Source organism: Carcharodon carcharias, chromosome 4 (assembly GCF_017639515.1).
Source record: "Carcharodon carcharias isolate sCarCar2 chromosome 4, sCarCar2.pri, whole genome shotgun sequence".
NCBI classification, from domain to species: Eukaryota; Metazoa; Chordata; class Chondrichthyes; order Lamniformes; family Lamnidae; genus Carcharodon; species Carcharodon carcharias.
The window spans coordinates 133,953,091-133,967,658 of NC_054470.1; the positions used below are offsets into that span (position 1 = coordinate 133,953,091).

Below are 14,568 nucleotides of genomic sequence, written 5' to 3' on the forward strand. Positions count from 1 at the left end.
CTAGATTTGTCCATCAGGTGATACACATGGAAGCAGACTAAATGAGCAACAATTTTGCTTAAGAAAGTCAGAGTTACCTCCTGGTTCGGTAAGACAACATGTTTTTAAAAATTCAAATTGTTGGTGTTATTTACAGATGATTTTCATTCAGCAAGAAATCTAAGTTGAAGTTTTGAAATATAATTGGTTGCTCAAAAGTCTGATTTTTATGTCTGACTGTAAAATCTAATTGAAATGTTATTTTATCCTATTATTTCTAAAAATGATGTTCTGTGTATTAACTGATGTATTTTATTAATCTACATTTATTGCACCTCATTATTGAGCCTCTCACATTCAAATTAATTTGTTTTCTGCAGTTTCTTGGAGCATATCACACATCTTTCTGAGATGAAAGTCAACCCACCACCATGAATAATTTACCATTAAATAAAGATAGCACAAAGAAATACCTCTTTGATGGGACCTGGTTCCTTTTGCTTAAATATGGCTGCTAACTTTGATATGTTATTGCTTCATGTAAATTAGAACCATGAAAGGCTGTCTCAATCTCCCAAGTGTTAGAAAAGTTTAGTATGTTGCAGAAAGATAGCATGACCAAATTTGTAATTCATAAATTGTCATTTGCTAATGGAATACATCCTGGTGCACATGGTGCTTGGTAAAGACATAGCCTTTTTAACAGAAGCACCACAACATGCTTAATGCAGAAACAACCTGCTAATAATTCAAGATCAGATTATTAGCATACTTTGAGGACATGCCACACCCCCTTCACCCATCACCACCCCCCCGCCCCTCCCCCTTCACCCCGCCCCACGTATAGCTTGATACACGCTGTGGCGAGGAGACAGCAATTTCTCCTGTACTCTAAGAAAGCTCCAAACTAATTACCTCAATGTGAACTTCTGTTGCATTTACTCACTTCATCTTCAGTCAAAGTATTTTGTTCATCATTCCAATTTATGTATATTTTTTAAAGTAAGTATTTCTGTTCCCAGAATTATTGTCTATTCATGTCAGGAGGCAGTGTTTTAAATGGGCAACTATTCTGCAGGCACTGTTGATGCACCAGAATCATTGCTAAATGGTCATTATTCATGAATGTGCTAATTGGATGTGGCAGAATATTTTACCCAGATTGGGTGGCAGTGTCACCATTGGGTGGCTGTCCCACAGATTTGTCAAGCAACAGCCTGACCTAGGCTGGGATTTTCTGTGCCTGTTCGTGGCGGGCGTCATGGTGGGCAGCAGCGTAAAATTATAGTGAGAAGGCCAAAAATTGGTTTTACGTCACTGTGAAACCTGTTTGTGATTGTCTGCTCCAACTATCAACAGTGGGCCGAGTTTCCCACCATGGCACATTGGGAAAGTAATTTTAATGCATTGCTTGTCATTATAAGCCCTACTCACCAGAATCATCTCCCCTGCTGGATCATCCAGGCACATCGACGTCCAGTTAGAATAACATGTTTCACAACAGGATATAAGCGACTGGTGACCTGCACTTTGCTCATCACTTTGAAGATAGTTTGCCTATCTTGCATCACACAGTGCTTGCAGGAAGCAGCACCAGGCTTTGCAGGCAGCACCACACTGCTTTCAGGAAGGTGTCACAGGCAAGTTTCTAACTACCAGACCAGCGGTAAGGCATGGGTGGCTTTTAATGAGCTGCAGGTTTAGGGTTGCACTGGGGGTGATGAGTGGGGAAGGTTGCCCTTAGACTCACGACTGGAGGGAGGGTCAGTGGGTTGAATATTTTGAACAGTGTTAGTGGCCTCAAGATGGGGATGGGTGAGGTCCACACAGGCCATACACACATCCACTTCAAAATGTTCTGGAGCTAACAAGTGGACGTGCAGCAGAAGCACGACGGGATCAAGGAATACAGGGGTTGGATGGGGAGGTCTGTGAGGGTGGGAAACCTGAACATGAAGCTCCTCCGGGTCAATGGGAGGAGTTTCCACATTCACAAAGGGAGGGTCCAAGCTGGTTTGGCAGTAAGAACTCAGCACCACCATCTTCCAATCTGCAGCAATGGTGCAGTGCGAATTTAAAATGAGGAGAAGCTCTGCTGCTGAGGGCACTGTGGGCAGATTGGAGGGCAGGTACATGCACTGGGAGGGCTGACTAAAGGGGCACCCAACTGAACTGTGTATTCCCAAATGAGGAGAGGTACAGCTGAGACATGTTGGGAATTTTTCAATGACAGCGCAAGGATTCAGGAAAGTGAAGACTAATCCTGCAAAGTAGCACTAATCAATCTCCTTGTTTTAACCCTTGTGTGGAAATTCCCCAGTGTAATAATAAACACCAGAACAATTTGGTGAATGGACAAGCTCCAGAAGCCTGTTAGAAAGTTGGTGCTGGATGGTTTACTGAAGAGAAGCCTCAGGCCCCTCTCAAATAATCTCATTTCCTGAACGACATTTACCTTCATGTTTATTCCCAAGAGTGTAGTATTAGAGTGCAGTGAATAAGGCTCCCAGCACCTGGGCTGAAAGCAGCACTTCCAAGCACATACAATCTCATAGCAGTTGGTCGTGTTGGTGTTGGTGTGGGGGGACTTGATAGGCACCCTGCATTGACCATCATTTCAGGGACGAGTACTCTCAACATGAGAACAAAGCCCTTGAATCCCCTTTCACTGGTGAGTCTTTGACGGAAAGAGGACCCTTGGAAACTAATGCTGACATTTGTTGCTTTCTCATTGATGCTGCAGAGAGGAGATCATCAGGAAGATGGAGGCTAAATTTATTGCTGTCTGTATTATCGCTTACAGGCAAGAGAGAAGAAGGAGAAGATTGCGATGGAGGTGCCTGGATCGCCAAAGGGAGAAGCAAGACTCACGAGACCAAGGCCAGCAGGGCCTCCTCCGGACACAGAGATGGCTCGCAAGACCCAGGGTGTACAGAACTCACATGTCTTATCTACAGATGAGCGAGAACCAGTGTTGTCAATGGCTCTGCATGTCCTGGGATCTGCTGACTCACATTTGCCACATTCTCCACGAATTGGCGTCACCTTGACTGGGAGGACATCCATTACCAGTGGCTCTGAATGTATGCGCTGCTCTGAATTTCTACACCAGTAGCTCCTTCATGGGATCCTCTGCGGGATCTCTCAAGCATTCACTCACAAATGCATTCATGAGGTCACAGACGCCCTTTTTGCCAAGGCCCACAATTATGTCAACTTTGACAGGGATTAAACAAGCCAGGCTGCCAGATCACTGAGTTTTGCTGAGATTTCCGGATTCCCACAAGTGCAGGGTTCTATTGAAGTGCCTATTGCCAGGGAGTTTTTATAGCCATGAGTGCACTTGTGGCTATAAAAACTCCCTGGCAACAGACACTCCAATACATCAACTGGAAATTTCAATGTTCAGCTGATCTGCGACCATAAGAAACTGATCATACAGGTTTGTGTCAGATACTCAGGAAGCATCCACGACTCATACATCTTGAGTAGATTGCAGATCCCGGACACCTTCGAGGGATCAAACAACATCTTCGGTGACAAAGGGTGCTGGCAAAGGACGTGGCTAATGACGCCCGTGCAGCAGCCTCAGACTCCTGCAGAAAGAAAGTACAACAAGGCTGATGGCGCTAGCTGAGCATTGGTGGAGCACACTATAGGGAGGCTAAAGATGCAATTCCGATGCCTGGACAGATCTGCTGGGGCATTACAGTACAGTCTGAGCGGGTCTCATGGATCATCGTGGCTTGCTACGCGCTGCATAGGCTGGCGGTGCAAACTGGGGAGGATTTGCCACATGGAAGAGCTGCACATCTCCTTGAAGGGGATGAGAGTGATGAGTTTGAGGAAGACAAGGCTGCAGGGCAAAAGGCCATATAGTAGGGGCGAGACGAGGCAGGCATGCACGTGAAGCCCTGGAAGCCACCAGCTTCCAACAGGAGGATGATGAGTTGTAGTGAGCACTCTCTTGGACAAGTGCCCTGTATCATGGGCCAGCAAGAGCAGCAGCATTGCTATTCCTCTCATTTCACCCATGCACTTCAATATGAGAGTAAATAGTTACACATGAAGCTCACATTGTTCTGATCTTTTGAAGGATGATGAAGCCTTGGGAGCATGTGTCTTTGCTGAGATGAGGTGCTAACTGGAGGAGGGCGTCCTGGCATCAGACATCAGAAGGTGCTGCTGCTTCAAGCATCTCTTCTGTACCCCAGGCACCTTACAAAAGCCAGGAGCTGTTGGTTGATCCTCAGTGGTCTTGTAGCTGTGTGCTTTCAATGTGATGAGGCTCCTCAAGGAGAGCCGTCTAAAGCAATGGAGCTACACGCTCTGTAATATTGATGGTGAATCAGATAATTCACACTTTGGACAAGGCAGCCAACGACATTCCACTGCCGTGAATCCATTTAGAGATGACTCAGTGGTGCATTCTTCCAAATCACACTGACATTGGCACTCTCAGTTAGGGATCCTGGGCTGCATTTATCCTTTGCTTGATAAGGATACGGACCACCTGATTGTGACGATGTCACACACTGGCCTGTCAGACATTAGAAAGCCTCTTTAACACAGACATTGTGCCTCATGGCCAGTCCTGGTCCTTGCCAAGTCCAAATGCGCACACATCATGAAGCCCTCAAGGGCACGCGTCACTGCTAATAAAGCGCACACTTCAACTTCCGTACATCCTCGCTCCTATCCCATTGCTCCCCTCCAAATTGTCTAAAGCAACCATGTGCACTTGCAGAACCTGCTCAAAGCCTCAATTGGCTTCCAGAAATGACCATTTGGAATTAGCAGCAGTGACCTCAGTAAGTGCTCAGGTGAGGGGACACTCAGCGCTGCCTCCCTAGATTATGATGAAAGCCTTATCCTCGCAAGACACACAACTGCAGGGTGAGAGACGCTCAAAGTTAGACATTTGAGCACCAGCTGAGAGGGGCCAAGCTGAGCTAGCAAGGTGTCCTCACTTATTGGTGAGCTTAGCAGATATATACTGTGAAAGTCAAAAACGCGGTTGGCTGACAGCAGTGCATACGAGCTCTGAGTATGGGCTTATGGCATGAAAACCCTGCCAGGAGACAGAGAGCACCTGGAATTTCACATTAAATGACCCTTCTCCATGCGTGGACACATCTCTCCTTATACTTTACACCTTCACCTTTCACAAATGCAGATGAGATCGGAGTACAGCTCTGCCTCACTCTACACAGCCAAGAATAGACATGAGATAACCCTGCAAAGCATGTGAGCGAGGCTTGTTTCACAAGCACACTTAACATTAAGGTTGAGACATCACTGATGTCAAGAATGATATGCAAAAGGGACAGACATTGTGGTGATATGGAAGCACACTATTTTGACGAGAGACCCATGATAGCGACATGTGCAGTAAGTGGGGGAGGGACCATGATGTGTCACCTGAGTGACTGTAACACAGCTCAGCATAACATGGAGACATACATGAGAGATGTGGAATTGGTGTGATTCAATTTACATTTGTGTACATTATGTACATGTTATGAACACTTGTGCCACAGTTGTGGTCATAGATCTTTGTAACTTTCCTAACCCTACTGCTATGTCTTGGTGCTTGTCCGACATCCACAGCAGAGGTGAAGGCAGCCTGCTGACTGCTATGCCCTGTGTCTGTGATGACTTTGGCTGCTGTCCTGTGGAGGGCCGAGACATGGAGGGACTTGGCCTGTTGTGGTCTGGTGCGCCCTCCTCGGCCTGTGGAGTTGGAGGTGATGGGGTCACAGGAAGAGAGGATTTGGATGGGCCAGAGAGTCTCAGAGTCACCTAACCGTATGGCCCCGGGGTGCCCAGCTGTTTGTCCTCCTCCCTGTGGGTGCCCGTGGGCCCCTGGCTGACACCTTGAGGGTAAGAGGCAGCTGGAGTGAGATCAAGGTTCTCCACACCCCTCTCGCGTTGACTCTGTTGGATGCCACCAAGAGCTACAGCATTGGAGTGCAGCTCCTGCAGAAGTGCAGGAGTGATGTCCTGGATCACAGTCCCTGTGGCGGCCACCATCCTGCTAGTGTTGACCTCGGTGCATTGATATGCTGGTGCTATGACCTCAGACTGAGAGCAGACGGACTCCTCCATCGTACGTTGCAATTTGGAGAAATGCATCTGACGCCGCTTCCTGATTTTCCCGTGATTATCGCTGCAGCCCCAGCAACTGATAATTAAGACCGAGTCCTGAGGCTCAACATCAGACTTAGACTCAGCAGAATTGTGACCCCCAGTAGTCCTCTGAGTGTCGACAACCTCAGTCTCCCTAGCTTTGCCTGCTGTGGAGTAGATTGTGCGCTGTGCTCACCAGACTGTGACCCATAGGCTAATCTAGAACCAGGTCCCACCCAGGTGTGTCTCTCTGTGCTGGTGGGGGGTGTGGGTGAGCATTGTGACTGGTCTTCAGTGCTGCTGCCCCCAGGTTCCTCATTTGAGATGTCCTTGGGTTGGGAGCTAAGGGCCTGGCTGGTTGACAGCCTCGGGCGTTTGGCAGAGGTGCCTATGTAAGAAAGTAGAGATAATTAGTGCATAGCAGCTGAATAAAAGATGGCATTGAGTGAAAGATGAGCTGGTGTATGATCCTCACATGGGTATTTGCCACTGACCTCATTGTCGCCGCAGGCACGGTCCATGCCCTCTCTCACCAGCTTAGTGGCGTGGTTTTCAAAGGGAGTGAGAACCTTGAGTTCTGGCATTCCACCCCTGGTCTGGGACCTCTCCCTTTTATTGTGTGTGAGCTTGCCCTGCATAAAGATAGATGAAGAGAGTGTGAGCAAGACACGTGCCAGGGCAGATGATAAGGATATTAAGAACAGAAAATGCTGGAAAAACTCAGCAGGTCTGGCATCATCTGTGGAGAGAGAAACAGAGTTAACGTTTTGAGTCTGTATGACTCTTCTTCAGAGCTCTTACGGACTTGAATCGTTAAGGCTCTTTCTCCCTCCACAGATGCTGCCAGACCTGCTGAGTTTTTCCAGCATTTTCTGTTTTTGTTTCTGATTTCCAGCATCTGCAGTATTTTGATTTTATCTGACGGTAAGGACACCTGGCATGTGTGGGTAATGATGAGCCATGAATGGGATGTGGACGCAATCTCCAGAGGAGATGAGGCCAGATGGAGATGTGAAGGCGTGTCTGAGAATGAGTGGTGAAGTCCCTTGAGCTGGCAGTGAGTGAGAACCCTGTGATTGCATGATGGGCATGTGAATGTATGAGTTGAGATTGATGAGATGGTTGACTTACCCTGGTGGGACAGATGAGATCATTTATCCTCTTTCTGCACTGGGTGGCTCATCTCTTGTGGCAGCATTAGCACTGACCACCGCTGCCACCGCCTCTCAAGTTGGAGTGGTGAGGTTTGTGGACCTCCTGCAGCTAGAGCCGGGGTAGAGGACATAGCAACCGACCTCCACGGCATCCAGCAGGCAAGACTGAACTTGGGAACTGGTGTCTTCTCCTCTTCTGGGGCCATCTGATACTAGTGGTATCTGTAGCAGTCCTGGTCTGGAGCAATTGGGAAAGCTGTGCAAGGGCGCTGTTTAAATATGATGCCCGGAGTGAGGAATTGGTGAGCTGATGGCAGGGCGGCAAATTAGAGGCCGCCTGCCAGCGATCCAGTGTGTTTCCTGTGCGTACATAATTAATGAGGCGGGAAGCGGACGATGAGGTGCGGAAACCTGACATTGTGGCCAGCAGGAAAAATACCATTTTTACACGCCCACTCCCTCACTGAGAGCAATGGGGAAAAATTTCACCCATAGTCATACTCATCAAATTGTACCTTACAGCCAATGACCCAGAGGACTCCAACACCATCTCTGATCTCTGGTATACCAGAGGTGGCAGCACAGTGATATACTGTCAGGAGGGAGTTACCCTGGGAAACATCATAGCACCTGGTAAAACATGGGCAAGGAAACCTCCTGCTGATTGCCACCTATCACCTTCCTTCAGCTGATGAATCAGTACTTCTCCATGTTGAACACCACTTGGAAGAAGCACTGAGGGTGGCAAGGGCACAGAATATACTCTGGCTGGGGGATTTCAATGCCCATTGCAAGAGTGATTTGGTGGCACCACTACTGACTGAGGTGGTTGAGTCCTAAAGGACATACCAGGCAGACTTGGCCTATGTCAGCTGGTGAGTCAACAAGAGGGGAAAAAATATCACTTGATCTTGCTTTTATCCATCTACCTGCTGCAGTTGCATCTGTCCATGACAATATTGATAGGAGTGACCATTGCACAGTCCTTGTGGAGTCAGAGTCATATCATCCCACCGAGGATACCCTCCTTCGTGTTCTGTAGTAATAAATTGGATAGATTTAGTGCAGATTTAGCAACTCAAAACCGGGCATCCATGAGGTGCTGTGGGCCACCAGCAGCAGCAGAATTGTACTCGAACACAATCTGCAACCTCATGGCCCAGCAAATCCCTGACTCTATCATTACCATCAAGCCCAGGAATCAATCCTGGTTTGGCGAGGAGTGCAGGAGAACATGCCAAAAGCAGCACCAGGCATACCCAAAAATGAATTGTCAACCTGGTGAAGCTACAACACAGGACTACATGCATGCCAAACAATTGAAGCAGTAAAGTGATCCCACAGCCAATACACCAGATCACAGTTCTGTAGTCCTGCCAGATCCAGTTGTGAATGGTAGTGAACAATAAAGCAACGAAGCAAAGGAGGAGGTTCCACAAATATCTGCATCCTCAATGAAAGGGGTGCCCAGTACATCGGTACAAAAGACAAGGCTGAAGCATTTGCAATAACCTTCAGCAGAAGTATGAAGTGCATGATCCATTTTGGCCTCCTCCTGAGGTCCCCAGCATCACAGATGCTAGTCTTCAGCCAATTCAATTCACTCCACATGATATCAAGAAACGGCTGAAGGCACTGGATACTGCAAAGGCTATGGGCCCTGACAATATTCCAGCAATAGTACTGAAGGTTTTGCTGCAGAACTAGCTGCACACTTAGCCAAGCTGTTCAAGTACAGCTACAACAATGGCATCTACCCACTGCGGCGGTTCAAGAAGGCAGCTCAACACGCTGTCTCAAGGACAATTAGGAATCGGCAACAAATGCTGGCCTTGCCAGCGATATCCACATCCCATGAAAGAATAAAAATATCGAAAATGGTCCAGGCATATACTACCCACAAAAAGCAGAACCAACGCATTGGCCAGTTACCATTCATCTGTCTAACCTCAATCATCAACAAAGTAATGGAAGGGGGTCATCAAAAATGCTACCAAGTTGCAATTACACAGCAATAACCTGTTCACTGATACTCACTTTGGGTTCTGCCAGGGCCACTAGCCTCCTGACCTCATTTACAGCCTTGGTCCAAATATGGACGAAAGAGCTGAAGTCAAGAGGTGAGGCAAGAGTGTCAACAAGATTGAAGTAAATGCGCTGAATTTTGCCCTTGACGGGCGGGCGGGCCTGATCGACTCGGCGGCCCACCCAGCGTGACGCCTGATGGGAAGTGCTATGTGCTTCCTGCGCAGGCAGTGGTGGATTCCCCAAATGCGAGAGTGTGCTCTTTCGTGCATGCACATGAAAGAGTGCTTATCTCCCAGAACCTAAATGGTGCCTCAGGGAGATTGCTGAAAGGTTGTCAAAGTTTAAAAATAGAAAGATAAAAAAAATCATTAATATGTCCCCCTCATGTGATAATGTCACACGAGATGGGACATGTTAATAAATTGCACAAAAACTTTACTAAACTTTTTAAAAACCGACATGAAACCTCATCCCGCCGGTGGATGAGGTTTCATGTTTTCTCAGAAGCCCACCGGGGCTCCTGGCCTGCCCGCCAACCTTAAGGTTGGACAGGCAGGGTCTTTAATTGATTTAACTACCCTGTCAATGGCCTCAATTGGCCATTGACAGGTCGGTGGGCGGACAGCTGATTACGCTGTCCCCCCCGCCTTCCTGAATATTTAAATGGGGTGGGGTGACGTCAGAGCTTCTGCCCAACGTCATCCCGTGTTGACGAGCAGGCCCCACCTCCAGCTCGCCGATGGAAAAATTCAGCCCAATGTTTGGCCTATTCCTGCTTCTAGTTCTTATGTACTATACGAATATATAACAAAAATGCTGACAAATGAAATTGCTGCGATAAAATACAAAAGAAATTGGTTTAGTGCACTAAAGCTCAGTGAAACCAATGAAGCATCCAATTCAGGATTCATTTTCATGACCATTTTGTGCTTTTGCTGCCCAGCTTTACTCAGACAATGCTCTATGAATAATTCCCTAGTTAGTTGTGAAGACATTGCCAAATACTATTTCTAGAAACGTATTCATTCCATTCACAAACTACTGTGCAATTCAGAGCTGTTATTCTGTATAACAAAATCAAAATGGCAGTGCAAGCAGAAAACTAAAGGTCAGTAATGTCTGGAAAGCGCTTTATTCAAAGTATAGATTGATGTTGCTGCAAAAAGCAGTAAAAAGAACAATAAAACTATACAAAGATACAGGAAAAGGACAATTACAAATTCCAAATAATTTGAATTAAACAATATAAATAATATGATAATGTGGAAATTTAATATAAAAGATTGAGTTATCAAATAGTTTGAATTAAGTGGATTGTATGAAGCTATTTTACATGCAGTACTTTGGGAAAATGAAAGGTGGCAGTATAGTTTGTAGTGTATTGTGAGATTCAATGAATGACTAGGAGTAACCAAGAAGTGAGAAATGGCAACTTTAGTCACGAGCAATAGACACTGTGTAAAACATTTCAATTTAGTGTTCTTCATTTTGTAGCAGTGGTTTATGGAAGATGTCCTTGATGTAAAAGCAATGATGAACACCTGGACAATTCAGAAGGGATTCCCACTGGTTACTGTTACCGTGAAAGGAAGACAAGTACTATTGCAACAGGAGCATTACCTAAAAGGTTCTAATTTCCAGGATCCAAATTCAGAATCTGCAAGGTAGTACTTCTAATTATCTTTTAAATTTATCCAGTCCTCGCCCTGCAATTGATATTTCACCTGACCTTTTCTAGGCAAAGCATATTGATTACAAGTGATTGCTTGATGAAAACAAGAATTCTTTGGGTCTGGATGGTATGAGATTTGATATTTGTGAAGTGAGAACTGAATTCGATTATCAAATGGTAAAACCATAATAAACAATAATATCCATCCGCCTCTGTTCCTGCCTTCGGCCTGCTTCTGGAGGCAATAGCCCCAAATCCAGCCTGCCCCTATTACCCCGCAATGAAAATAGAGGGTGGATGGGCACTGCTGGGCAAGAGGTGGGATCGTGACACAGGAAGAAATCTCTGGATTCGTGCCTTGAGGATGAAAATCTGGGCCTGAATCTTTGCTGGCACACTATTAAAAAGTTGCATTTCAACTTGCTGGAACCCAGGATTTAATTTTCGTAAATCAAGTGAAAAGGAGGTCTCTTTCTCCACTATGTGTCACTGTCTTTCTCTGACCATCTGCCTGTGTCTTTCGTGCTCTTGCTCTGCTTATGGACTCTTGGTGAAAATTAGTTGGAAAATTGTCAGCCTGGTAACAGGTTAAATAGCACTGCGGCTATCCTACAAAACTAACAACATAGAGGTTGAGACTTCAAATTCCAATGGTAAATTGTGGAGTTGAATTTGGTCAGTCAGGTCATTTTATGCAAGCACCAGAAAGCAACCAACTGATTGTTGTAAAAACCTAACTGATTCCCGAATCTCCTTTTAAGGAAGGGAACCTATCACCCCTACCTGATCCAGTCCCACAATATGTGATTGACCCTAAATACCTCTGAAATGGCCCCAAAGCATTACCAGGGCAACTTGGAATGCATAATGTGGAGTTGTTAATGTTGCCCCCATCCTGAGAACATGTTTTTATATAAATATAGAATTGGAAATAAACACCTTATCACAGTAATTTCTGGTTGAGTTAGACGGATTTTTGATTGACAAGGGAGTCAAAAGTTATTGTGGGGGGAGGGAGTGGTGGTGGGCAGACAGGAAAGTGAAGTTGAAGCCACAGTCAGACCAGCCATGATCTTACTGAATGGCGGAGCAGGCTCGAGGGGCCGAATGGCCTACTCCTGCCCTTATTTATTATATTCTTATAAGTTCCGCATGATGGTGTGGTTTAGCACATTGCCTTTTCATCTTAGCCTTTGTGTTTGAATCAAATCCCAGGCAGATGTAATGAAGGTTTCCTCTCTCTGCTTTCTCTCCACCCATTTAAAAAAAAACTCCTGTGTAAAATGAATGTGAGAAATCTTAGCTCATCTCCCAACGGGCATGAAATCACAGCACAAAACTTTCCATAGTTTAACTGTAAATTGGCAATCACAGCCAGATAAGTCATAAGGATTGATGAGATTGCGGAGTGTGCACTACGAATTAAACCTTAGTAGATGATGGTTCTTATGTTTATAACATTCACCTGTCTGCTATTTTAAGAGATGCAATGCTGTCACAATTAATCCCCAAGTTAGCTATGAAGTTCTCTCTGAATATTATCTCAACAAATATATCTATTCCATTTACAAAATTGTGTGCACTTGAGAAATGTTATTGCTTTAAACAAGGTTGAGATAGCAGCACAAATAGAAAAATAAAGTCTAATATTGGCACAGCTGTGATGAGATTTTGACATATGGAGATTCAGGAATCCAAACCCTGTCACAATTAACAGACAATGGTCAATGAACATTTGAAATATTTGAGCATTCCATTTAGAGTATGAAATATCTAAATACTAATTAAAGATGTCAAATCACATCCCAAGGTATTCTATCAACACGGTTAAAATGTGCTGAAGTTTTCAACCTAACACTGTCTTATTTTCACCTTTATGCATTTTATCCCTCTACCCATGCCCCAGCTCCTGAAGGTGTTCATCTGGTGCACAATACCCATCCCAGGTCCATGGCCATGTCCAATTGGCCATTTTTCATGTGCAAGCAAGCTTTGATAGGGACTGGTGACAGTAAGAATGTTTCTTCCACAAGACATTTTGCATTGCCATGCAGGCATTTTGCCTTTCATCAAAAAAGCTGTTTAGTACAATTCAGATAAGAATTCTCCAGAATCGAATTTAGGAATATGGCATAAGGCCACCTTCTGTAACTAGTCTGCACTATTTTGGCTTCATGCCAAACATGGTATAAACACTATGGTAATAAGTCTTTTTGTTTCTTGGTTGCTTAGCAATATATTAAATTTCATTTTTAATCTTAATTTCTGCAGTGAAATGACTTCCTGTAAGACGTTTAACATTGAAATGTAATTGTCATTTGACTACTGGTGAGTGGAATTTTGCTGAAATACACAATTTGGTATTCATGGAGCTGCATTTCTCCTTTCCAGAGAATGATGTGGAGGCAGCAGTCTGGCTCTAAATCAGTACCAATCTCAAACTCATGCCTGTCATATAATGGAACGTTAACAAACTATCAGTTTCCTACTCCATTGAGAACATATGTATGCCTGCAACAACTCTAGTGGTTCAATAAGCTTCTTCTTGTGTAGAGTAGACCATATGGCTCCTCGAGTCTGCTTCGCCATTCAGTACAATTAAGATTGATCTTCTACCCCAACTCCTTTTCCCCACCTATTCCTCATATCCCTTGATTCCCTGAGACAAAAGATTTCAGTTTTAAATATATGGAGCACTCGCAGTCCCAGGGGACTGATAATTCCAAAGATTCATAATCCTCTGATTGCAGAAATTCTTCCTCATCTCAGTCCTTAATCCTGAGCCTGTGCCCCCAATTCTAGATTCCCTACCTGGGGAAACAGCCTCTCAATGTCTACCCTATCAAGCCCCCTCAGAATCTTGTAGTTTCAATTATATCACCTCTCAATCTTCTAAATCCCTGAGAGTATCAGCCCAGTTTACTCAGCTTCTCATCATAGGATAACCCTCTCATGCAATTTTCTGTGTCATTTGTATGAGTATACCCAAGCCTTTCTGAACAGCAACTTTTAGTAGTTTCAAGCCTTTTAACAATATTCTACTTCTCTATTCTTACTACCAAAGTTACGAACTTCACACTTTCTTACATTATACTCTGTCTGGCACCTTGTTGTCTAATTACTTAACTTGTCTATACCTCTTTTCAGCTTCTTCTTGTCCCTCTCAGAGCTTACATTCCCACTTAATTTTATATCATCAGCAAACTTGGATGCATTACTTGCGGTCTCTTTGTCTAAGCCATGAATATAGATTGTAAATGGCTGAGACCCAGCATAGATCCTTGTGGTACTTGACTAGTTAAACCCTGCTAACTTAATACACTGTTCATCCCTATTCTCTGCTTCCTGTCTGTTAACCAATCCTCTATCTGTATTACCCCCAATTCCATGAGCCCTTATCTTGCATATTAACCTTTTGTGTGGCACCTTATCGATGGCCTTTTGGAAATATCACATAGATCACATTATAATCACATTGACCTGCCAGTTTGGAGATGTGTATAAAGCTGTAAAATAACAGGATAGGTTGATATTATTTTAATATTGATGGGAGACTGGACAATGTAGTTCAGAGTTCCCAAACTTTGATTAATTTTTCCCTTTCAG

General features: G+C 44.8%; 1 protein-coding gene across 3 annotated transcripts in view; it reads left to right on the plus strand.

Moving 5' to 3' along the window:
- The window catches only part of erap1b (endoplasmic reticulum aminopeptidase 1b), an 82,740-nt gene that overhangs the window by 42,195 nt on the left and 25,977 nt on the right, over window positions 1-14,568 (plus strand). For all 3 annotated transcript variants that reach the window (XM_041186034.1, XM_041186036.1, XM_041186035.1), the window contains 2 exons: window positions 5-88; window positions 10,785-10,954. In XM_041186034.1, coding sequence (XP_041041968.1) covers window positions 5-88; window positions 10,785-10,954 — 254 coding nt within the window. The remainder of the gene's footprint in view (window positions 1-4; window positions 89-10,784; window positions 10,955-14,568) is intronic.